The sequence below is a fragment of the Tupaia chinensis genome, unplaced genomic scaffold, assembly GCF_000334495.1.
Source record: "Tupaia chinensis unplaced genomic scaffold, TupChi_1.0 Scaffold140086_1, whole genome shotgun sequence".
NCBI lineage: Eukaryota > Metazoa > Chordata > Mammalia > Scandentia > Tupaiidae > Tupaia > Tupaia belangeri.
The window spans coordinates 813,085-838,153 of record NW_006199965.1 but is presented as its reverse complement, the minus strand read 5'-3'; the positions used below and the strand labels follow the sequence as shown (position 1 = coordinate 838,153).

The 25,069-nt window shown below is 47.7% G+C and overlaps 1 protein-coding gene across 4 annotated transcripts in view; it reads left to right on the top strand.

The window, feature by feature from the left end:
• Nucleotides 1–279: 279 nt before the first annotated feature.
• LOC102488354 (sodium-dependent lysophosphatidylcholine symporter 1-B-like) overlaps nucleotides 280–25,069 on the top strand; it is a 56,857-nt gene continuing 32,067 nt past the window's right edge. The window contains exons 1-5 of one of the 4 annotated variants that reach the window (XM_027765975.1): nucleotides 280–388; nucleotides 614–734; nucleotides 1,079–1,187; nucleotides 8,641–8,760; nucleotides 14,080–14,204. In XM_027765975.1, the coding sequence (XP_027621776.1) occupies nucleotides 1,146–1,187; nucleotides 8,641–8,760; nucleotides 14,080–14,204 (287 nt within the window). In that variant the 5' untranslated portion in view covers nucleotides 280–388; nucleotides 614–734; nucleotides 1,079–1,145. The remainder of the gene's footprint in view (nucleotides 389–613; nucleotides 735–1,078; nucleotides 1,188–8,640; nucleotides 8,761–14,079; nucleotides 14,205–25,069) is intronic. The other 3 variants (XM_006162502.3, XM_006162501.3, XM_027765974.1) reach the window with 3 other exon arrangements.

Here is a 25,069-nt window from a genome sequence, read left to right as displayed (position 1 = left end):
TACAACGCAGAGCAAGGGACAGGACTCCTAGTCCCTGTGGGGGACATTCTTATGGAAGAGCACAGACAGGCTGCTGAGTCAGTCAGTGATAGATTTAATAGGAAGATGCTCAGAGTCACAGAGAAAAACAAAACAGGGGAGGTGGGGAAGAATGAGAGGGAGGTCAGGGAGGGCTTCCCTGAGGAGGTAGCAGTTACGCAGAGGTCTAATCGCAGAGCAGCTGAAGCTGTGGGGACATCTGAGGGAAGAGCAGTCAGGCAGAGGGAAAAGGGCACAGTCCAGGGAAAAGTCCTGGGATAGGAGGGACTGGAGAGCTGGCCTCCTGTCAGAATAACCGGGAGCCCCAGGAGGGCCAGAGCAGGAAAGTCTGGGGGGAGCTTGGTGCAAGGTGAGTTCCGAGGCGACAGGCCAGGCCCCAGTAAGGAGTGCAATGGTCCTCTGGAGACACCTGGCTCAGACGGGCCAGGCAGCCTGGGCACTGACTGACTGGACCCTCATGGGAGGTGGGTAGTGGGCACTGGCTTCTCCCTGACTCCTCGGGTGTGACCACACACTTGTGGCAACTGGGGAAAGAAGGGCTCAGGGAGGGGAGCTATTAATGTGTCCCTTCCAGGCCACAGAGCCACCACCTGGATTTCTATCCAGGACACTGTCCACCTCTTAGAGGCCTGGGGGTGAATCTGAGTTCCTGGACACCTGCCGAGTCCATCCGACAGCAACCGAAAACCACACAGGTAAACTGAGGGAGTGCGTCCCGTCAGAACCTACACACGTGGGCACACACACACACACGTTTGCATACAGAAACACACGCCCTCCCAACACCCTCCCTGTGCATGAGCCCGTCTCCTCCGCCTCTGCGTGGCTGTCACCCTCGTCCCAACCCCTTCCGGCACCCTGATCTGCAGATGTTAAAGGTGGAGGGGGGGGAGAGCCAAAGGAGCCCCGCTTCTTTCCAATCGTCATGCTCTGCCTACCATTGGTGACCTCGAACCGGTTGGAGAGCGAGGCCCCTCCCTGGGCCAGACTCCCGGCCCCCAGCGCCCTCCTGCTCCACGCCCTGCCACCACCTCCACAGGTGGCCCTGCCAGGAAAGCGCAGAGCGCTGGCACTCCGGCTTGACCCTCAACCCTGCGCCTGAGGCCATGGCACCGAGGGACCTCGAACCGCGCAGCTCTGAGAGCCAGGTAAGCCCAAGGATGGGCGCCGAGCTCTGCGGAGCGCTTCTGGGAAGGGAGTCAGGAGGCCCCAGGATTCCCGCGCTACAGCGCCGAGGGAGATTGCAAAGGGACGCTCTGACGCCTTCACAGACCCGCAAAGCGAGGTCTAGAGCGAGCTGATAAGGAGCCGGGCTGACGCTTGGCGTTCCGGCCCTGGAGGTGCCTCTCCGGATAGCGGACAGGATAGCGTGATGGAAGCGAGGGAGCCTCAGGGTAGAGGGCTCTCTGGAGGGTCGTTCAAAGGAACCAGCCAGGCAGGAACTTGTACTAAAACCATCCACTTCTGCAGGCTGACAAAGGGCCATGGGTATGCAAATCCAGGACCTGCCGGGAGAAGGAGGCAGGTGCTGGGACAGTTTCTGAACTCTCTTGTGCCCCTCACTCCCTCTCCTCTCTCAGGAAAACGCTTGCAATACAAGTGCCTCTTCTTCCCTTGTGTAACTTCCGGGAAAACTTTGGGGAGTTTTCGGGATTGCATCTGAGGAGGCAGCAGCCAGGGGCCTGATTTCCTGCCTACCTTCCTCCTTATGTGAGAGACATGGGCCCAGGGAGAACAAGTGCTTGCGGAGGTTGTTCAACCCAGGGAGTGAGCCCCCCACCCCCTTCATAAGGCAGGCCCTAAACCCTGCAGAAGTGGTTCAAATCCTGATGCTACCTCTGATTTGCTGTGTGACGCTGGGCAAATGACTTAACCTCTCCAAACCTCAGTGTCCTCATCTGTAAAATGGGGTTGCTGTGAGGACGAAAGCAGCTCACCAGAGAGACACAGTGAGAAAGGACTCCAGGAAGCCTTTCCTCCTCTGGGGATTTTGGGCATGCACACACACACACTCCATGTGTTTTTCTTTTCTTTTTAAAATACTTTTTTACATTCAATGACCGTGTAACATTATAGCACACCAAGTGAATTTTCCCAACGTGAGTGCATCGTGTATCTATCCGATGTATTTTTCAAGCAGCTGGGTCTGGACTCAAACTGTGCAGTCAGCCATGTGGGATCCAGTGCCTTAACCTCCACTCTATTGGCTGGCCCTCCTCTGGCCATTTTTTGTTTGCTTGTTTGTTTGTTTGTTTGTTTGTTTTGGGTTGTTTGTTTGTTTTTTGGTAGTATCCATTCACATGGTCAAAGCTGGAAGGTACCATGGACAATCATTCAAAAAGATTGGGCACATTTTAAAGTTACTTAGGCAAACATTCTGCCACTACCTCTAGCAACAGGACTGGGAATGGGACCGCTGATGGAGCCCAGACCCTGTGGCCAGGTGTCTAAGATCTCGCTCCTGATGCCCTCAGTAGATGTAGGGATTCATTTTGTCATTTTGCACAAAAATCAAATGTATCAATTTTCAGTCTTTGTTTCGGTCATTTGTATATATTCCCTTAGGACAACCACCTTGTGACTTGAAAAATAGCTTAGAAATTACCCTGGGGACTAGCAGATGGCATAATGTTTATATCACTGAACTCACATAGTCGACTGCGGTTTGAGTCCCAGACCCAGCAGTTAAAACTCACACTGGGCGCACATGTGTGCGTGCCCCACATCCCAAGAGGAGAATGGAGGAGAAGGCATGATCATCCCCCCTGAGGAGTGATATCTTGCTTCCTATCTCTCTGTCTTTTTGGTGATCACACACACCCTATAGCAAAAATCTCTCTAAAAATAAATAAATAAATAAAAGAAAGAATAAAGAAATCACCGTGGCTCTGATGACTTAGAGGTGTTGAAATGAGTTTAAAGGGACATGGAGTGTCCCTTGGGCCCTGTCCTGAGAGTGAAGCAAGCACCTGATCTGAGTCAGAGTTAATCAAGAAGAGAAGGCAAAGACCTGGTTCCCTGGCCCTGGAAGGGGGCAACTTTGTGGGCCAGCACTGCGTTAGCCCTCCTACCCATGCCAGATGGCAGGTGGACCTGTGTTCAGCTTCCACTCTAACTGTGGGAGTCTGGGTGAGTCACCCCATCTCTTTGAGCCCTGCAATCTCCATCTGCCCAGTGGAGAGAAAATGCCATGACTGAGCATGCAGGGGCAAAGAAGGTCATGCATGCCAAGTGCTGCGTAGAAACCGGCATTCAGCAAACGCTTACAGAATTCACAGGAGCTCTGTGCAATATGTGCAGTTATCATCCCCATTTCAAAGACAGGTAAACTGAGGCCCAGGAACGGATGTGCTTTCCCCAGTCACAAAACCAGTCCCTGGTGGAAAGGGCTTAAAGCAGATCTCACCCAAATCTCTGTCTCGGGTGGTTCTCATCCATGGCTGCACCTTGGAACTACCCAGAAAGCGCTTATAAAATTCTGACATGTGGGACCAGCAGGTGGCATAATGGTTACGTCACTGGACTTCCACATGGTCAACTATGGTTTGAGTCCCAGATCCAGCGACTTGAACTCACGCTGGGCATATATGTGTGTGTGCTCAAGATCCCTAGAGGAGAATGGAGGAGAAGGGATTGCGGCATGGCCATCCCCCCTGGGGGTGATTTCTCGCTTTCTGTCTCTCTGTCTCTCCAGTGAGTGCATGCGCCCTATAGCAAAAATCTCTCTTAAAAAAAAGAAAACAAGGACCAGTAGTTGGCGTAATGGCTATGTCACAGGACTCCCATGTAGTTGACCATGGTTCGAGTCCCAGGCTCCATGGTTTAAACTCACACTGGGCACATGTGCGTGCGTGCCCAAGATCCCAAGAGGCGACAGGGGGAGAAGAGATTGCGGCATGGCCATCCCCCCTGGGGGATGATTTCTTGCTTTCTGTCTATTTGTCTGTCTGTCTCTGTCTTTCTGGTGAGCGCACGTGCCCTACAGCAGCCGCCCAGAACAAAAAAAAAAAAAAAAAAAAGAAAGAAAAGAAAACAATCCTGACATGTAAGCCCCGTGTCCAGGAGGTATCTCTATATATATGGGGGGTTTTTTTAGTGTTTTTTGCTATAGGACGCGTGCGCTCGCCAGAAAGACAGAGAAAGATAGAAAGACAGAAAGAGAGAAATCATCCCCCAGGGGGGATGGCCATGCCGCAATCCCTTCTCCTCCATTCTCCTCTCAGGATCCTGGGCACACACGTGCCTGACGTGAGTTTAAGCCACCAGGTCCGGGACTCGAACCGCAGTGGACTACATAGGAGTCCAGCGACATAGCCACTATGCTAACTGCTGGTCCCTGTTTGTTTCAAGAGGCTTTTGCCTTAGAGGATGTGAGTTCACTGGAGAGAGAGAGAGACAGAGACAGTGAGAAGGAAAGTGAGAAAGCACCCTCAAAGGGGTTGGCCATGGCGCAATCTCTTCTCCATTCTCCTCCCAGGATCTTGGGCACATATGGCATGAACTTCACTTCAGTGGGTCCAGTACTCGAACTGTGGTCAGCCGTGTGGGAGTCCAACAATATAACAACTACGCTACCTGCTAGCCCCAAATAGGCATCTGTATTTTCCAAAAGCTCCCTGAGAAGTTTATGATGGAGGCTGACGCTGGCTAGGACAACCAAACCCTATGCCCCTCAAGGTCTGAGGCCAAAAGAAGGACATTGCCCTACAGATTCCTAAAAGCGTCAAACCCGAATCTGAGAGAGCCTTCACTCTAACCACTAGTTTACAGGAGATGCAGGGGACAGAGGAACATGTTAAACAACCCCACGATGAAGACATCTTCTAGACAGATGACCCGTTTTCTCCCACTAAGCAGTACAAGAGAGGAAGAAGGAAAGCAGGACAAAGGGAAGTAGGAAGGAAGGAAGAAAAAATGGGAGGGAAAATCTTTAAGGAACAAAAGAAATGTAAGTCCATGTCTGACGTATGTGCAGCCCTGGTGTTTAGACGAATCTGAACAAACCAGCTACTAACTAAACAGATGTGACCATCAGGAAGTGTGAGTACGAGGGGAGTTTAGATGGCATTAAGGAATGATCGATTTTGAGAAGTTTGATATCGGCAGATCATCGGTAGGAGAACACTGGAGCATCCGTGGGTAAGATGACATCATGTGTCAATTACCTGGAAAAACCCACGAGGGTAAATGATACAGAATGGGCAGAGCTGGGGGTGGGTACTTGGTGTTTATGGTACTAGTCTCATTATTTGGGAGACAGGTTTGAAAATGTCCCTAGAAAAGGAGGGAGGGAGAAAAGAGGGAGCCAGATGGAGGTACAGCAGTGGAACATGACACTGTGCAAGGCTGACCCACAGGGAGGTTCTAGGTCCATGTCCAGAGAACTTCCTGAGGACACCAGGTGCACGTGTGTGGGGTTGGGTGGATCACAGCAGCAGGATCCTGTCGGAGATGCTATCTCCTTATCTCTGTCTTTCTCTCTGTGTCTGTCTCTGTTATTGGTAGAGAAAAAGAATGAATAATTTTTTTAAAAAAAAGGAAGCCCCCCCCCCAACTAGGTGATTCTCATATAGAGCCAAGGCTGAGCCAGAGGCATGCAGTGTGTATGGGGTGTGTCGTGTTTTGTTACATATGCACAGGGGGCCTGATATGACAATGTTCATTGCAGTCTTGCATTAAATAATAACTCCTTGGGACTAGCAGATGGCATAATGGTTGCATTGCTGGACTCCCACGTAGTCAACCATGGTTCAAGTCCTGGACCCTGTGACTTAAAAATCATGCTGGGCATGTGTGCATGCTTGCCCAAAATACTGAGAGAAGGGATTGCGGCATGACTCCCCCCACCACCACCACCACCGGGGGTGTGATTGCTCGCTTTCTGTTTCTCTCTATCTCTCTGGAGAGCGCATGCACCCTATAGCAAAAATCTCTCTTAAAATAATAGTAATTCTTTGCCTTTGGTAGGTGCCCTAAGCACCTTGTTCTGTGGAGTTTTCTTACATACAATTCATTTTACTGCCCTAGGGGCTCTGAGAGGAGTCACAGCCCTACGGTGTCTCCTGCTACTGTAAAGGGAAAGGGAGAGGAGGCTTGGAGGGGAGTCTTGCCTGAGGCTACCCAGCACACCACCCTTCAGCTGGGGTTCCACTTCATCCTGGGGTCTCTCCTGTCCCATGACGGGCTAGGACTTGAGACCCTTGGCAGAAGCCATGTCGTGGCCACACCAGGCTGAGCGCTGCAGGCTGGGCTGTCACTCAGGTGCCGCGGGGCTTGGAGCATCCAAACTCTAAGCACAGTGGAGGACATTCCCGACCCCTGGGTGACTTCTTTAGGCTCTGGGCAATGTCTGCCCACCTCAGGCAATGCCCAGGGCCCACTCAGAATTACCAGCTCTTGTATGACCCTGACGAGTCACTTACCCTCCCTGTGCCCTCGTGTCCCCATCAGTAGAATAAAGACAGAAACCCCAGCTGACATTGCGAAGTGCTGCTTCATGGATTTCCACCTCAGGACACCCAACGAGTTGGGTAGATGTCCCCATTATCTCCTTTCACAGCTGAGGAAACTGAGGCTCAGGGTAAGTGGCAGGCCCAGGCCACACTGTGCTGGAGCCAGGATTCACAGCCAGGCTCCCGGCAGCCCTCTCGGGACAGTAAGCACGCGTGGCCATGACCACCACTCTGACAGTGCAGCGAGCAGCCAGCGCTCCAGTCTGGGCAGTGAGCACACCACCAGGGGCTGATTCTACCTGTTCTGTCCATGTTGGGCCCTCGCCCTTGCTGGGAAGGTGTGGACAGCACGGAGACTGAGAACTCAGGCTTCAGAGCTGACTCCTCTCATCCCGGATCCTCCACTGCCTCAGGTGCTGGGTTTTGAGCAAGTAACTTCTCTGAGACAGTTTCCTCCAAACGGGAGATCGATAGCATCTTCATACAGAGAGGGAGCAAGATACTGTGGGAAGATGCCTAGCACCTAGTAGGCACTCACTACGAGTGACTGCCCCCTGGTTTTAGTCAATCATTATCTTCCCTTCTTTGAGTCTGAGGGTCCTTCTCCCTCCTCCGCTCACACCTGCAAGCTCGCCCCCCTCGGAGAGCTGGACCATGTCCCATCCACGCACCTTGCCCTCCCAGACCCCTGAGGTTGGAGGCTGGGTCTGTCTTTTCTGAGCCCGTCACAGTGCCCAGCACTGACCCCTGCCCTCAGGACCTCCTACCAACCCTAAAACCCTGCTGCTGTTCTCTTTTGGGCAGGTGCCATTGCTTCTTGTGCCTCTTAGGCCCAGATGTGGGCAAGGGCATCGGTGAGTGTGCACATGAACACCTTGGGTGTCTGTGGGCATGGTGATGGGCATGTCTGTGTGTGTTTGTGTGTGGCAGTTTTATGTATGTGATTGTCATGTGTGTACAGACACGTGCCAGTTTGCTTACCTGTGTGTGCATGTGTCCACATGTGCACACATACCTCCCGGACCTGCATTTGCCATGTGTGAGTTCCGTGTGCCTGTGACATGTGTACATGGGAAGACATCAGCACACGAGGATCTGTGCAGGTCCCTGGGCTTGACCTCCTGTGGAGGTTGCGGCTGGGGGCTGTTTGTATCAGGCAGGATAAACAGAGCCATCCTGGTTAGTTGGGCAAAGGCCACCTCGAGACTGGCCCAGGGCCATGGGCTGGAATCCAACAGGAAGCCAGAAAGAGCCTGGCCCCCGGCATCCCCATTGCTTTTGGCATTGCCCTCTCCCACCGCCTCCTGGAGAAGAACCCCATGGGAGCAGCTCTGAGCAGCCCAACCGCACCTGGTGGCCAGACCTGGGTTTCCATCTCAGTCCTCTTGCACGGTGACTGTGACCCTGGACATGTCCTTTCTCTCTGAGCCATGATTTTCTAATCTGGCAAATGGGCTAATAATACTTGAAACACTTGAAGGAAAAGCGACAGGCCGTGTTCTGAGCGCTGTGCACGTGTTTACCTGCTTCACACCTGGTCAGGTGGACTCCCTCAGCATCCCTATTTCACAAAGCGGGGAACAGGTACAGAGAGGCAAAGTTGCCCAAGGTCACGGAGCCATAAGGGGTGGAGGAGTCAGGACTCTGGGGCCACAGCCTACCTGGAGAAACACCATTATGCTCTTGGTCAAAGGAGACGACCATTCCTAGCCCTGGGGATTTGGGGCTAGTGTGGCTGTGGGAGACCTCCTCCCTGCCCCCAGGGTTGGGAGAATCTAGGAGGGTTTGTTAAAGGAGGTGCAGGCTTCAAAGGTGCGATTTGGTGGAGAGAGGCATGCGAAAGGCTCGTTGGACAGTGAGGGATTGAGCAAGGGCATGGAGACTGCAAAGCCCAGGGCAGAATGGGAAAGGACGTATCCAGGCGATAAAGGCTCAGGACTCCCTCTGCCCTCAGACCCACCGCGATGGCCTTCCGTGGGTGGGTGAGTCCCCACCCCACCCCCGCATTCTCTCACCTCTCTCCCTGTGAGTGAGCCTAGGGCAGGTTCTGGTACTTGTCGCACTGGGCCAGTTTCCCATCTGCAAAGTGTTGGTGTTGAGTGCCCAGAGGCTGCAGAGGCCCCAGCCTCAGGCTCTGTCTTGATACCAGGAGAAGACGTCACTGCCCACTGCTCGGAAGGTCTGCTATGCCCTGGGAGGCGCCCCGTACCAGCTCACGGGCAATGCCATCGGCTTCTTCCTCCAGATCTTCCTTCTGGACGTGGTACAGGTGAGCTGGGGACCTGGACCCAGGAGCCAGCAGGGTCTCTTCTTGTCTCAGGAAGGCCAGGGTGTGGGAGGGCCCAGTGACAGGGAGGAAGTCAATGTCCCGTGACCACCCTGAAGGGCCAAACATAGTTGCGCACCATTGTTACAGTTAGAAAGCTTGTTGGCTTCATGCATGGTAGGATGAATTCCCATTTTCAAACTTTAAAAACAAAAACAAAAACAGTGGGAAGATCACCCAGGCTCAACAGAGCCAGCTGACAAATACCCGCTGTTGGCCTTCAGAACCCACACTCCCTTCCCGTCCCCTGGAAGAGGTCATGGGAGGTGGTCCACAGGAGCGAGGCCTCTTGACCAGACAGGCTAGTTCCGCTCAGCCACTCCATGAACAGCCAGGCACGCTCCGGCAAATTACTAATCTCTGTGTCCCTCAATTTCCTCATCTACGAAGCCGGCCTAATAGAATCTACCTGAAAGTACAGAGCAAAGCATGGAATGATGAAAAGTCCCACTTACCTCCAGGGAGAGGGACACAGCAGGGCTGACCTAGTTTCCTATCACCACCCCAAACATAGTGGCCTAAAACCAAATGAATGTGTTACGGTGCATTTCTGGAAATCAGGAGTTCTACATTACCAAAGGGGTTAACTTATATTTTTGAAGGTCAGGATGTCGGCAGGGCTGCATTTTTATGAAGGTTTCAGGGGAAAACCGCCTGCATTCCTCGTCCTCCTTTTTTGTTTGTTTTTGTGTGATTACTTGTTTGTTTTGCAAACAAACCAGATAGAGACAAAGAGATAGATAGAGACAGAGGCAAAGTGAGAAATCACTACCCTATGGCCACACCACAGTCCTTTCTCCATTCTCCTCTCAGGACTTTGGGCATACACACACACACATACACCCAGCGTGGTTTTTAAGCCTCAAGGTCCAAGACTCGAACCAAACAGTTGGCCATGTGGGATCCAGTGCCTTAACCACCATGCCACCTGGCTGGTTCATCTCCTGCTCTTGCTCTCTGATCTCTTCTGTTGTCACACCCTGACCCTTTTGATACATCTGAATAATCCAGGATCATCTCCCCATCTTTTTTTATTTATTTATTTATTTATTTATTTATTTATTTATTTGAGAGAATTTTGCTGTAGGGCGTGAGCACTCACCAGAGTGACAGAAACAGAAAGTGAGAAATCACCCCTCAAGGGAGATGGCCACACTGCAGTCCCTTCTCCTTCATTCTCCTCTTGTGATTTTGGGCCCACACACACATGTGCTGAGTGTGAGTCTTAAGCCGCCAGGTTCAGGGACTCGAACTGCAGTCAACTGCATGGGAGTTCAGCAATGTAACCATTACACCACTAGCTGGTCCCTGACTCCCCACCCTAAGTCCCTTAACTTATTCATATCTATGATACAATTTTGCCATGTAACATAACATGTTCGCAAAGTCTAGGGGTGGGGCAGGGCCTGGCTTCCCTGTCTTGAAGACATATTTCTTAGGCAGAGTGGTAGGTACACAGGTGGTCATCGTATTGTTCTTTATGCTTTGGGCATTGTAATAATTTTGATCTTACGTAGAATACCCTGCCTCATGGCCTGTGTCGTGAGGATTGACAGAGCTTCATATAAAGTAAAGTGCTCAGGCACCAGGTGCTCCACAAAAGCCAGTTGTTATTCATATGCTTACTGTTACTCTTATTGTTATTATTTATTTATTTATTAGAGGTTTTTGCCTTAGGGTGCATGCACCTGCTGGAGAGAGAGAGAGAGAGACAGAGACAATGAGAGGGAAAGTGAGAAATCACCTCTCTGCGGGGATGGCCACGCCGCAATCCCTTCTCCTCCATTCTCCTCCTGGGACCTTGGGCACGCACACACACATGCCCAGCATGATTTTCAAGTCTGGGACTTGAACTGTGGTTGGCCATGTGGGAGTCCAGCAACGTAACCGCTATGCCATCTGCTGGCCCCTGTTACTCTTATTATTAAAGCGTGGTGGTCTGAGGGCCAGAGGTGTGGCCCTCTAGCCAGCTGTATGACCAAGTCCTTTAGATGTCCCCCCCTTCATCCCACTCTCTAGGACTGCAAGATAATGAGGGAGGATAAGATCAGGATTCCACACCCGCCTGAGCAAATTGGCAGAACTGGTGCCCATAGGGAAAGCTCGGATTCTCCAAGAAGCACCCTCTGATTTCAGACCATGATAGAGGGCCCTAAATAGTAACCAGCTCTCTGATCGGCTGCACAATCTTGGACCAGTCACTTCCTGTTTTTGAGCCTCCGTTTCCCCATCTGTAAAATGGACATCGGCCCTTCATCATAGGGTTGTCCCCAGGGGTTAATGGGGGATTTAGAGAAGGCGCTTAGCAGCGGTGTGTTCATGGTAAGTGCTCTATACATTTACAGGGGATGCGGGCTTGGGGGATGGAGAACCCAGAGGGAGACATGGAGAGAGACAGAGCTAAATAACGCTTGACTGGGTGCCCATCCCCACCCCCACAGGGAAAGGCAGAGGGGCAGTCCTGGGTGCAGGGTGAGGCCTGAGGGCAACTACGCTCCTTCCCTAACTGGTCCCAGACCCAAGCCCAGTCTCAGAGTCCAGTGTGGGGACCCAGGTCCCCTCAAGAAATTGTGCTTCTTCTTTCCCTTCTTGAGTCAGGATTTTCCTCCTGATCCTGGATCTGCTATAAATGCTTGGAAAGCAAGGCTCATTTGGGGAGAAATTTTCCCCACTGATCCCACCTGGCAGGGGCTACGGCTCCAGGGCCTTCTTGGAAGCCCCTCCCTCTGGGTTCTGTTCCTCTCTCCCACACTCCTGGGCCCACTTGCTGCGACTATCTGGGTGCCTGGGGCTGCATCTCATGGCTCTGCTCTGCTCCTTAGGTCAGTATCGCCTCCCAGCCACACACCAGCTAGTGCTCAGGCCTCTCTCCCTGCCAGGCTGAGGTCTCCCCTCCCTACTGGGCCCGCCCTACCTGTGCCCACCCTTGGCTGGTGCAAAGGGCCAGCTGCAGCTACCTTGATCCTACCAGGTGACCCTGAGTAAAGCCCACCCTTCCCTGTGCCTCATTTCTTCATCCGTCCCAAGGGGACAGTGACACTCTCCTCGAGGATCTGTTGGATGCCTCAGAGAGGCTGCGACAGCATCCCATCCTGGCAAGCAATGGGTTGATAATTCAACCTATAAATAGTTATTAAGCAGCTACTATGTGTTAGACTCTGGTGCAGGTGCTGAGGATACAGCAATGAACGAAAAAGCTTTAGTTCCTCCCCTCACGGAGCTGACGTTCTGTCAAGGATGACAGATCATTTTTTCCCCCAATTAAAAAAGTTTTTTAAAGACTTATTTGTTTAATTTTGTTTATTATTACTATTTTGATTTGTTACAGGACACACACTCTCACCAGAGAGAGACAGAGAGAGAAAGTGAGAAAGAAAGCAAGGCGCTGGGTCCAAGACTTGAACCTGTGGGAGTCAGTCATGTGGGAGTCCAGCACCTTAACTACCACACTCCTAAAAATTTCATTGTAATGCCAGAGGGTGTGTGTGCATGCACTGGGGATGGAAGGAGGCAGAGACAGAAAGCCCTTTCCAACAGGGCCTTGTCACCCTGCAATCCTTTTTTCTCTAACTCTCCATTCCATCAGAATCTTGGGCATGTCCGGCATGTTTTTCAAGCTGCCAGAACCAGGACTTGAACCCTGGTCAGCTATGTGGGATCTGGCTTCCTCTGTGCAGTGCCTAACTGTTGCACTATGGTATAATTTTTTTTTTTTTTAACTATAATGTGTTCTGAGGTGATGAAGTCTATGGAAAAAGGCAAAACCAGGTGAGGAATAAAGAAAGAGGTTGGAGGCTGGCAGCTGTTCTCAAACTTTGTGGCCTTAGGAACCCTTGATGTTCTTAAGATTGAAGATCCTGGGGATGGCAGATGGCATAGCAGTTATGTTGCTGGACTCCCACGTAGCCAAACCATAGTTCAAGTCCCAAATCCGGTGGCTTGAAACTCATGCCAGGCCCAAGATCTCAAGAGAAGAATGAAAGAGAAGGGACTGTGGTGTGGCCATCCCCCTGGGGGGTGATTTCTCACTTTCCCTCTCACTTTTCCTGGCAAACACTCACATCCTTAGTAAAAAAAAAGAAAAGAAAAAAGAAAAAAGAAAAAACTCTTAAAAAAAAAAAACATTGGGGACCAGCAGGTGTTGTAGTAGTTAGGGCTCTGGACACTCCCACATGGCAGACCAAGGTCTGAGTCATGGACCTGGTGGCTTGCTTTCTCTCTTTCCTTCTCTCTGTGTGTCTCTTTTTGGTCAAATTGAAATAAATAAATGAATAAATAAAATAAAATTAAATAATTCTAAAAAATAGATTGAAGAAGAATTTTTCTTTATGAGGGCTATATATATATTAATATTTACCATCTTAGAAATTAAAACAGAGAATCTTTCAATATTTACTTGTTAATTCATTTAAAATAACAATAAACTCATGACATATTAATGTAGATAACTTTTTTTTTTTTTTTTTTTTTGCCATAGAGTGCATGCATTCACCAGAGAGATACAGAGAGAAGGAAAATGAAAAACCACCCCCAGGGGGAATGGTCATGCCACAGTCCTTTCTTCATTCTCCTCCTGGGATTTTGGGCACACATGCACACGTGCCTAGCATGATTTTTAAAGCTACCCGGTCCGGGACTCGAACTGCATTGGGCCATTTGGGAGGCCAGTACCTTAACCACTGTGCCATCTGCTGGCCCCATAACACACTATTTTTTTAATGAAAATTGTTATAGACAGAGTGGTGTTGTTCCAGATATTGCAGATTTTTCAATTCTCTTATCTCCTCTATTCAAGTGGTTGCAACATCATGGCCTGGTAGTCTCTGGAAAACTCCACTTTGCATTCATGAAAGAATGAAAAGATAAAGGTGAATAATGACTTAATGTCATAAAAGTGCTTTGTCCTCACGGACCCCCTAAAGAGATCTTAAGAACTCCCAGGGGTTCCTGGGCCCCCCTTTGCAAAGGGCTGTCACGTAGGCTAGTCGAGGACAGTCTTTTCAAGGTGGGAACATATGAGCAGAGATCTGGAAGGAGGGAGGGAAGGAGCCCTGTGGAGACCCATGACACTGCGTTCTAGGCAGAGGGAACAGCGGGTGCGAATAGAGCTGGGCCACAAGTGAGGGGGCAAGAGTGACAGAGCAGGAGTGCTTGGCCCACAGGCAGATAGCCTGCAAATGCCGCCAACTGTCCCCAGCGTCTAGGGAGCCAGAACAGGGACACCAGTCTCCTGCTGACCTTCCTGCCCTCTCTCCATTCCAGCTGGAACCCTTCCACGCCTCGTCCATTCTCTTCCTGGGCCGGGCCTGGGACGCTGTGTCTGACCCTACAGTTGGCTTCCTGGTGAGCAAAAGCCCCCGGCGGAAGTGCGGCAAACTCATTCCCTGGTGAGTGTTGGCCACCCCTCTGGCCAGTCTGGACAGGTGGGCTCTGAGAAGCAGCTGATGCTGTCCCTTACCAAGGGACAAGAGTAAATCCCTTTTGAAACTTTTGGGACGAAGAAGACCAATGAAACCAAGAATGGTCCCCAAGACCTGAATTCAGAGCCTTCCTCCTTGACTCTTTCTCCATGCTCTGCACTTTTCCTCTCTGTAAAATGGGCTTTCAGCTGGATTCCAGGAAGTGGCACACGTAACAGTCAGGGACGTGTGCTGTTGGATTCCGCACACTGTGAGTTCCTGTATCCCCAGATCAGCCAGTGCAGTTGGTTTGGACAAGCACACTGCAAGCTGCAGCGAGCACCTGGGACATGGGACTCCTGCCGGTGATGGGGGTCGGAGGGCTTCTGGCTGACAAGGTGGCAGCTTGGCTCAGATGATCTCTTGGTAGCCTCCCTCCTGGGCCAGAGAGTCATTCTTTTCTAGATATTTCCAAGGGTCATCCTTTTCTAGATATTTCTAGAAGAGTCCCAAGGGTAAGGCCCCAATCAGCTGACACAGGCTTTTGGTAGGTGATTTATCAGAGACTATGAATCTGAAAGAGATGGGACAGCTCCTCTTCCAGGCAGGCCAGACAGGTTCCCATACCCCAATGGTGGCCAGAATTGGAGAGAGATTTGGCCATCTGGGCATCTCAGCTCACCAGTCAGATGGCAGAGATTAGAAGTGTGTGTATGGGGGGCAGAAGTCCTTGGGGTGGGAGTTATCACAAAGGTTGGGCAGTGGTCTAGACCTAGGCCTTGAGGCTCCAAGGACACAGGGACAAGTGACCAAGAGTCAAGCACCGAGGGCCCTGAGCTGGGCCTGGATTCGAACACTTGCCCTTATGGGCTATGTGTCTCGAGACAAGCTACCCCTCTCTCTGAGCTTGAGCTTCCTGGTTTCTAAAGATCGTAGTCACATCTTCCTCCGAGCACTACTATGCGCACTACACCAGGTAACGCATGGGTTTGCGCGTGAGCATCCCAGGGCGACTGGACCGGAGCTGGAAGCAGCTGGGTCGTGTGCTCCGACAAGTTCAGTAACAGCCCTCGGGAGTGCCAGAGGCAGCGGAGAGCTTGAGCGCCAGGAAATGAGTTTCTGTAATCCTGGCCTTGTGTGGGATAAGGGTTATGACAAATGAGAGAAATGGACTCTCCCGTATCTGTCAGTCAGTAAAGGTTGGTGAGCACCTCCACAGTGCCAGGGCCACGGGGACCTAGGGAGTCTCCTGTGTGGCCTGCAGGGGAAAGACAGAAACGGGGACAGCAAAGTGACAAGAGCAAGATGGGCTCTGGAAATGGCCCATGCTGGCAGACATGGACACCGTCCCTGACGGGGGACTTTGGAGCTGGACCTGGAGGTTGCCCAGGAGTCAGCCGAATGGTCAGAGAGCAGGTAAGAATGTTTCTGGAAGAGGGACAGAGGGAGCAAAGGCCAGGGAGCTGGGGACAGCACAGTGCATCCTGGGAGCTGAGCAGGGCATGCATGGGTGAAGAGCTTTGAATCACTCTTTGTAATAGACGTCGTCGTTTCTAAGCCAATTTAAATGTCCATCCACCCCGAGGGTTAAGGAAATCATGGTGTATTCACATAGAGGGATACAATGCAGCCATTGATGAAGAGTGAGTGCTTGATGAATGAAGATGGATGTTCTCCAAGACAGCTAAGTCCGTTTCACAGAGCTCGCTGTGTGCCAGGCACTGTTCTGAGCCCTTTATGTGTATTAACTCATGATCTTCACACTTCCCCCCCCCCCCCCCCCCACATTAGAGAGTGGAGATAGATACATGAATAGAGCCGAATCCTCAAATTCACGCAACCAGAAGGTGAAAGCGGGGAATGATGACCTTGAGGGCCTGGGTCTACCGCCTGGGCTCTTAAGTACCAGACCACCACCCTCTCTCACTAGGGGGAGAAAAGGCAGAAAAGAATGTGCCTTTGCTTCAATCCATATAAACTAAGATGTTTATAAATATATAATGTTTCCATCTACACAGAGTCCCTCCCCCAAAAGACACCCCAGGGAGTAATTGTGGTTGTATGTGGGGGTAGGGGCAGGGGTCTCCAGGTGGGGGACTTATTTTATACCGTCTATCTTTTTTTGTACTTTAGAATTTTTTAAAATTTTATGTATTCATTTCTCCTAAGAGAGACAGGCCAGGATAGACAGAGAGGCACCTCCAACACACCACAATCTACCCCCAGCCTCAGCTGGGGTTATGAGCATATATGTGTGCCTGGCATGTACAGGAAGACCCAGGTCTGTCTCACGTGGCTTCAGCACCACAGCCTGTGTCCCTACTGTGCCACTGCGACTGGGATTTTAGTGTCTGTTAGAGATCCTGCTAGGCCCTCCCAGGGCCTTGTAGTTAAGGGAGCAGATCCCATGGCTGACTGTGCATCAATCCTAGCCCTGGTGGCTTGAAAAACCTGCTGGTCACATGTGTGTACACACCTCAAATCCTGATAGGATGAAAGAACAGAGGAGAGGAGATCTCAGTGTGGTCACACCCTGTTGGCACGCTCTTTCTCTCTCTTCCTTTGTCTCTCTCTGTCTCGGTCCCTCTCTGGCAAGTACAAGCACCCTGTGACGATTAAAAAAAAATCATGTGGGAAGAGAATGGATTTATAGCTTATACACTGTGAATGGACGTGCATAGGGTTAGGGTCACCACAGAAAATGAGTCCTCCTAGGTGTATGCCCAGGAGAAATATTTGAGCCCATAGGTCCGAAAAGACATCTGGATAGGCCCAACTGGAATCAGCTAAAGTTTGCCTTCATGATGTAGTATGTAAATAAACATGTTGTATTTTTTTATAAATATTTAATTTTATTCATTATTATTATTTTTTATAATTATTTAATTTTATTCATTATATTATTATTTTATTCATTATTATTATTTATTGTAATTATTTAATTTAATTCATTATTTTTATTTGTTATAGGACATATAATAAATTACAAAAGAGACAGAGAATGAGAGAGAGAAAGTGAGAAGTCCGTCGGGTCCAGGATCCAAACCATAGTCAACCATGTGGAAGTCTAGCACCTTCACCACCACAGCACCCACTGGCCCCAACGTGATGTCTTTTTTAAATGGAATACTTCACAGCAAGGCAAATGAGCAGAATGCTGTCACATGCATACATACATGGAAGTCAGGATCAAGGGCATAACTGGGACAAAGAGGACACCTGGAAGGGGACCTAAGGGGACTTCTTGGGGGCTGGCCACACGTATATCTTGGTCTGGGTGACAGTTTCAGAAGTGTGTTCAATTTGTGAAAACTCATCAAGAAGCAATTGAGACTTTCCAATTAAAAAACAAACAAACAAACAAACAAAAATACCTTGCCATAGGGCATGTGTGCTCATGATAGAGAGAGAAGGTCCTCCCAAGGGGGATGGCCACACACCAATCTCATCTCTTCGTTGTCCTCTTGGGATTTTGAGCACACATGTATTCATGCACCCAGGGCCTCCCTATATGTGCTGGGCATGTGTGTGTGTGGTCTGTGATCCAATCTGGCTGAAGCTGGAGTGGATAGTGGTATGAATACCATGTTGGGGGTGTCCCCCACCCCTCTCTCTCAAGAAACAAATAACTTGGAAAAAATTGCCATTACAAAAGAAGGACCAGGGGCCAGCAGGTGGCTTAGTGGTTAAGGTGCTGGACTCCCACATGGTTGACTGTGGTTCAAGTCCTGGACCTGGAGGCTTGAAAACTATGCTGAGCACAAATGCAAGTGTGCTCCAGATCCTGAGAGAGTAGAGAAGGGATTGCAGTGTGGTCATCCCTCCTGGAGAGTGATTTCTCACTTTCCCTCTCACTGTCTTGCTTTGTCTCTCTCCAAAGAGCACATGCACCCTATGACAAAAAACCTTGAAGGGGAGAGGCATTTGTCATAGCCTAGTGGATAAAGGAGCCAGATCCCACATGAGTAATAACAGTTTGAATCCTAGTCCCCACAGCTTAAAAAAATACACCGGGTGGGGACCAGCAGGTGGCATAATGGTTACATCAGGGACTCCCATATGACTGACCAAGTACCAGACCCAGTGGCTTGAAACTCACGCCAGGTGCATGTGCATGCGCACCCAAAATCCCAAGAGGAGACTAGAGGAGAAAGGACTGGAGCATGGCTATCCCACGCTGGGGGGTGATTTCTCACTTTCTGTCTCTGTCTTTCTCTCGTGTCCTATAGCAAAAGTCTCTCTCTAAAAAAAAAAAAAAAAAAAAAAAAAAAAAAGAAAGAAAGAAAGAAAAATACACTGGGTGTGCATGTGTACATGCCCCAAATACTGACGGGATGGAAACACGGAGGAGATTTAGTGTGACCGAAGCCCATTGGGAGAGGAGTGCTTTCTTCCTTCTCTCTCTCTCTCTCTCTCTCTCTCTCTCTCTCTGGTGAGTACACATACTACTCTCTGGCAGCTAAATAAATAAATAAATCCAAATTAAGAAAAAAATGCAGTTATATGGACTTTGAAAGCCTTTTTAGCTTGGAATCTTTCCAATGTGTCAGAGTCCTCATTTCTGCCTGAAGCGAGCCCGGGACTCTGAACAAGCATATTCTGGTTTTAGAATGTTGAAGTCTCTGAATAAAAAATTGTTTCGTTAGATCCTCATGATATTTAACTTAAATTAGTATTAACATTTTAAAATCTGGAAATTGCACTCATAAACTCTCCAAATGTCCGGTTTCTTTAAAAAAGAAAAACAAGAGACCAGCAGTTAGTATAATGGCTATGTCGCTGAACTCCCACATAGTCGACCGCAGTTCTCATCCCAGACCCGGTGGCTTAAAACTCACGCCGGGCGCGTGTGCGTGCGTGCCCAAGATCCCGAGAGGAGAATGGAGGAGAAGGGATTGCGGCATGACCATCCCCCCGGGGGGTGATTTCTCGCTTTCTGTCTCTCTGTCTCTCTCTCTCTGGCGAGCGCACACGCCCTATAATGCAAAAACAAAAAACAAAAAAACCTCTCCAAAAAAAAAAAAAGAAAGAAAAGCAACAACAAATCCATGTGATTTCTCACTTTCTCTCTCTCTCTCTGTCTGTCTCTGTCCCTTTCCAGCCCCACAAGCACACACGTGCCCTAAGGCAAAAATTTTTTAAAAAATCAAGAAAACAAAAAATAGTATTAAAGCTGTTTAACATTATTAGTCGTTTTAAAAACACAGATGGGATCCACATTGAGATACCACTTCCCACTCAGTAGTATGGCTAAAATAAAAAAGACAGACAGTAGCAAGGGTTAGTAGAAACAGAAATTAAAACCCTTATGCAGTACTGGTGGGAATGCAAAGTGGTGCAGCCCTTTTGAAAAACAGGCTGTCTCTCAAAGAACTGAACATAGTTACCACGTGAGCCAACAGTCCTACCTCTAGGTAGATACTCAGAAGGATGGAAGACAAATACTCGAGACCCATATAGTGGAATACTATGTGACTGAAAAAGAAATGAAGCGCTGATACCTGCTACAGCTCTTGAAAACATTACATTTAGGAAAGAAGCCAGACACAAAAAGACTACATATTGGGCCAGCCAGGTGGCGTGGTGTTTAGAGTGACTGAATTCCACACGGTCAACAGTGCGGTTCAACTCCTGAACTTGGAGGCTTGAAAAGCATGCCAAGGCGCATGTGTGTGCATACCCAAAAGCCATGAGAGGAGAATGGAGGAGAAGGGATTGTGGTGTGTGGAGGAGGCGAGGCTTGATTTCTCAATTTTCCTCTCTGGCAAGCACACGTGCAATATAGCAACTTAAAAGAAAAGTCACCTAGGGAACCAGCAGTTAGCATAATGGTTATGTCGCCAGACTCCCACGTAGCCGACTGCAGTTCACGTCCCAGACCCGGTGGCTTAAAACTCACGCCGGGCGCATGTGTGTGCGTGTCCAAGATCCCGAGAGGAGAATGGAGGAGAAGGGATTGCGGCGTGACCATCCCCCCTGGTGGGGGGTGATTTCTCGCTTTCTGTCTCTATGTCTCTTTCTGTCTGTCTGGCGAGTGCATGTGCTCTATAGCAAAAAAAAAACTCTCAAAAAAAAAGTCACCTATTATATAATTCAATATGTACAGAATGGTCAGAATGGGCAACTCTGTAAAGACAGAAAATAGATTAGTAGTTGCCCTGAGCTGAGGGAGAGGGAAGTGGGGAATAACTATTAATGGGTACAGGGTTTCTTTTGGGGGTGGTTAGCATGTACTAAAATTAATAGTGGCGATGGGTGCTTTTTTATATTAAAGAAGAGATGTTTGCTATAGGATGCATGTGTTCCCCGGAGAAACAAGAGAGACAGACAGAAAACAAGAAATCACCCCCAGGGGGATGGCCATGCCGCAGTCCCTTTTCTTTCAGTCTCCTCTAGGGATTTTGGGCACTCATGCACATGTGTCCAGTGTGAGCTCTAAGCCACCAGGTCCCGGACTTGAACCACAGTAGACTATGTGGAGTCCAGAGACATAATCATTATGTCATCTGCTGGTCCTGGGTGTATGTTTTATTTTTTAAATTTATTTATTTTTAGTTACGAGTGCACTAATTCTCTTCTAAAACATTTTTTAAAGTTAATTAATTTACATTCATTCCCTGAACATTGTCACAGCATACAAAATATGATTACCCATTCAGATTATACTGTGATGGCTTAATCATATATGTTATCACCAATAATTTTCCATTTCTAGTTTCATATATATATATTATATATATATGAAATATATATATATTATATATATTTTACTCCTATTTCTACCATTTCCCACCCTCATCCCACACTATCTCAGGTGTCTACAGTTGTTTTCCATTCCTTTTTTCTCCACATTTTATTGATTCACAAAATTTCTTAAATAATGTAACTAATTTCAATAGCAAGTTCAGCTGGTATGTACATATCTGTGAATACATGTCTGACTTTAAAAGTGAAACTTTGAGTAGAAAGAATATGCTGTAAGGTAGCACCTCGCTGATGCTATATAGCTTACTATGGTCATTAAATAGGTATTTTTAATAATTTTTTTAATTTCAAGAAAAGTATTTTTAACTTTAATAAATCAAAGAAATGCTAAGGAATGTTGCTTAAAACTTAAAGCCAGGAAACAGGTTAGGATTCTGTTCAAACAGCAGGCACATGAACCTATTGGCAGCTGAAGACAGGCAAAAATCCTTAAAACCGAAAAACAAAGTTTAGAAGAAAATCAACAAAGTTTTCATCAAAAGTCATAAAATTCTATTTCACCAGTTCAGTCTCATGTACTTAATATATCTTCTGTGGTGGTCTGATCTCCCTGATTAAATTCTGGGATATAATATTCAACTCCAGACTTGTCCCTACGATTAAGTCGGCCATTTTCTTAGTTTTTGAACTCTTATTTCTGTGTGTCTGTATTTAATTTTCCTGATATAGCACTCCCTTGAGAACTTCTTGGAGATCTGGTCTGGCATTGGTAAATTCTTTCAGGTTTTGTTTATCTGAGAATGTTCTTGCCTTTTCTTCCCATATGAAGGAAAATCTTTCTGTTTACAATATTCTTGGTTGCAATTGCTTTTCCCTTAACACTTTGAATATATTTTCCCATTCTTTCCTCACTCGCATTGTTTCCGATGAGAGGTCTGCTGTTAGCCTGATGGATATCCTTTGTAGGTAACTTGCCGTTTCTCTCTTGCCAATCTTAGTATCTTGTCTTTGTCTGTGATTTTGGTCAATCTGGCTCTAATGTGTCTTGGAGAAGATCTTCTTGGGTTGATTCTATTTGGGATCCTTTGTATTTCTTGGGACTGGATCTTTGAGTGCCTCTCTAGGTTTGGAAAGTTCTCTTGCAGGATTATCAATGCCCTTATGAGTCTCTGCCTTCTGGGATACCAATTATGTGGATGTTTGGACATTTGATGGTATCTAGTTTGTTTGGGGGTTTTTTTGAGAGTTTTTTTTTGTTCATTTGGGGTTTTTTGTTTGTTTGTTTTAGTTTTGGTTTTTGCTATAGGGTACGTGTGCTCACCAGAGAGAGAGACAGAAAGCAAGAAATCATCTCCTGGGGGGGATGGCCATGTCACAATCTCTTCCCCATTCTCCTCTTGGGATACTGGATATGTACGCATGCGCCCTCGGCATGAGTTTAAGCCACCACGTCTGGGACTCAAACCACAGTTGATTATATGGGAGTCCAGCGACATAGCCATTATGCCAACTGCTGGTCCCAATAGTATCTAGTTTTTCTTGTATATTATTCTCATTTTGGGAAGCAATTTTCTCAGTCTTCGTGGTGAATTTTTCTAGACCAGTGAATCTATCTTCTACGTCTGAGATTCAATTTTCTGTATGATCTAGTGTGCTTTTAATACTTTCGGGGGAGATTTTGACTTCCTGTATTGTAGCCTTCATCTCTAACAGGTCCATTTGATTCTTTTTTAAAGTGTGTATTTCCTGTTTTAGATCTTGCAAGAATTTCTTCACCTCCTGGGACTTGTCAGCTCCTTTCTCCTGCCTCTTCTGCAATTCATTGTGTCTCTTCTCTTCCATCTCTGTTAGCTTCGTCATTATGAATATTCTAAATTCTTTATCAAACATTTCCATGATTTCCATTGAACTGTCTGTGCATGAAGGCGAGTTATTCTTTTCCCTTGGAGGAGAGGTATTTTCTTTCTTTCCCATAGTTCTTGTGGCCCTGCAGTGCTTTCTAGATGGATGATGCATTTCTTCCTAATTCCTGAAGTTCAATCTGAGCATTCAGGAGTGTGCAGAAAGAGGTGATCTAGAATCTCTTTGCCATTCTGTTTTTATCCCTTTGTGCAGCAGATTCAGTGGGTATTGAGGAATATGTTAACCCTAATAGTATTTGTATGTTTGGCTATGGTTCCCTAGATCCGTCTAGAAATACAGTGAATGGAGATTGAGGAGCAAAGTGATGAGGTAAAAGAAAAAGAATAAGAAAACAGAGAGAGAAAAAGAAGAAAAAAGAAAAAAATTTTATTAAAAAAAAGGCAAAAAATAGAAAACCTCATAATGGAGCAAAATGACTAGTTCTCAGCAGCAATGGAGAAGTCTTCTGAAGGCCTGCCCCTTGCCTCTCCTAGAGGGGAGGGGGAAAGGGATTATTAGCAAGATAAAGGAGAAGCTGAAAGTCAAGAAAATACTTTACCTTAAAATTTTTTTTTAAAAATTACAAAAAAATGAGAAGACAGAGAGAGGCAGAGAGAGACATACAGAGATAGAGGGAAGCATAGAGGGGATCCCTATCACTCAAGTTTGGGGGCTGGAGACAGAATTAGCAGTAGAAAATCTTCATTTTTCTTTTTTCCCTGAAATTTTAAAAGGGAGAATCTATACTATGTAAATTCTTTTTTCTTTTATTTTTTAGCTTTTTGTCATAGGGTACATGCAGTCACCAGAGAGAAGAGAAACAGATAGAAGGAAAGCAAGAAATCACCCCTTGGGTGCCACAATCCTTTCTCCTTCATTCTCTCAGGATTTGGGGCATAGGGAACCAGCAGTTAGCGTAATGGCTATGTCGCTGGACTCCCACGTAGTCGACCGAGGTTCTCGTCCCAGATCCAGCGGTTTAAAACCCACGCCGGGCGCGTGTACGTGCGTGCCCAAGATCCCGAGAGGAGAATGGAGGAGAAGGGATTGGATTACGGCGTGACCATCCCCCCTGGGGGGTGATTTCTCTCTTTCTGTCTCTAATGTTTCCCTCTGTCTGTATGGAAAGAGAACACGCCCTATAGCGAAAATCTCTGCAAAAAAAAAAAAAGGATTTGGGGCATACACATGTACCTGTCATGGGTTTTAAGACATTGGGTCTGGGACTCAAACTGTGATTAATCATATGAGACTCAAGCACCTTAACCACTATTTCATCTGCTAGCCCTACTATGTGAATTCTTCTTTTTTTAAAGAATCATTTTATTTAACTTCATTTATTTTATTTATTTATTTTAATTTGACCAGATAGGGGGAGAGGCAGAGAGAGATGGAAAGTGAGAAAGCAAGCCATCAGGTCCAGGACCCGAACCACAGTCAGCCATGTGGGAGTCCAGTGCCCTTAACCAGCACACCACCTACCGGCCCCTATTCAAATTCTTTTCTCCCAGATTTATTGAGGTATGATTGACAAATAACATCATATCAATCTAAAGTATACAATGTGCTGATTGGATGTACGTTGTAAAATGATTTCCTTAAGGTAGTTAACGCATCTATCCCTCCACCTTTTCTCATTTGTGTGAACATGTGTGTGATAAGAACATTTACCCGGATCTACTTCCTTAGCAGATTTCACAGCTGCGATGCAGTACTGTTAACTATAGTTATCATGTCGTACGATAGGTCCTCAGAACTCACTCGTTTTGTTGGTTTTTTTTTTTTTAATAACTGAAAATTTGTATCCTTTGACCAACACCTGGCAACCACCATCCTACTGCCTGTCTTTAGAACTCTGACTCCCCTACTTCATAGAAGTGGAATCATATGGTATTTATCTTTGACTTACTTCACTGAATGTAATGTCCTCCAGATTCATCCCTGTAGCAAATGCCAGGATTTCCTTCTTTTTATGGCTGAATGATATCCCATTGTATGTATACGCTGTACGCTCCTTAGCCACTTAGCTATGAGTGGACACAGAGGCTGCTTCCGTGTCTTGGCTAGGGTGAATAATGCTGCAATGAACATGGGAGTGCAGGTATCTCTTCAAGCTTCTGACCTTGTTTTCTTTGGATATGTACCCAGAAGTTATGGTATGCAAATTCTATCTCAATAAAGCTGTTATCAAAAAAATACACGCAAATGAAAAGATCTAGCAGCAGTGGGCCTGTCTTCACACATGG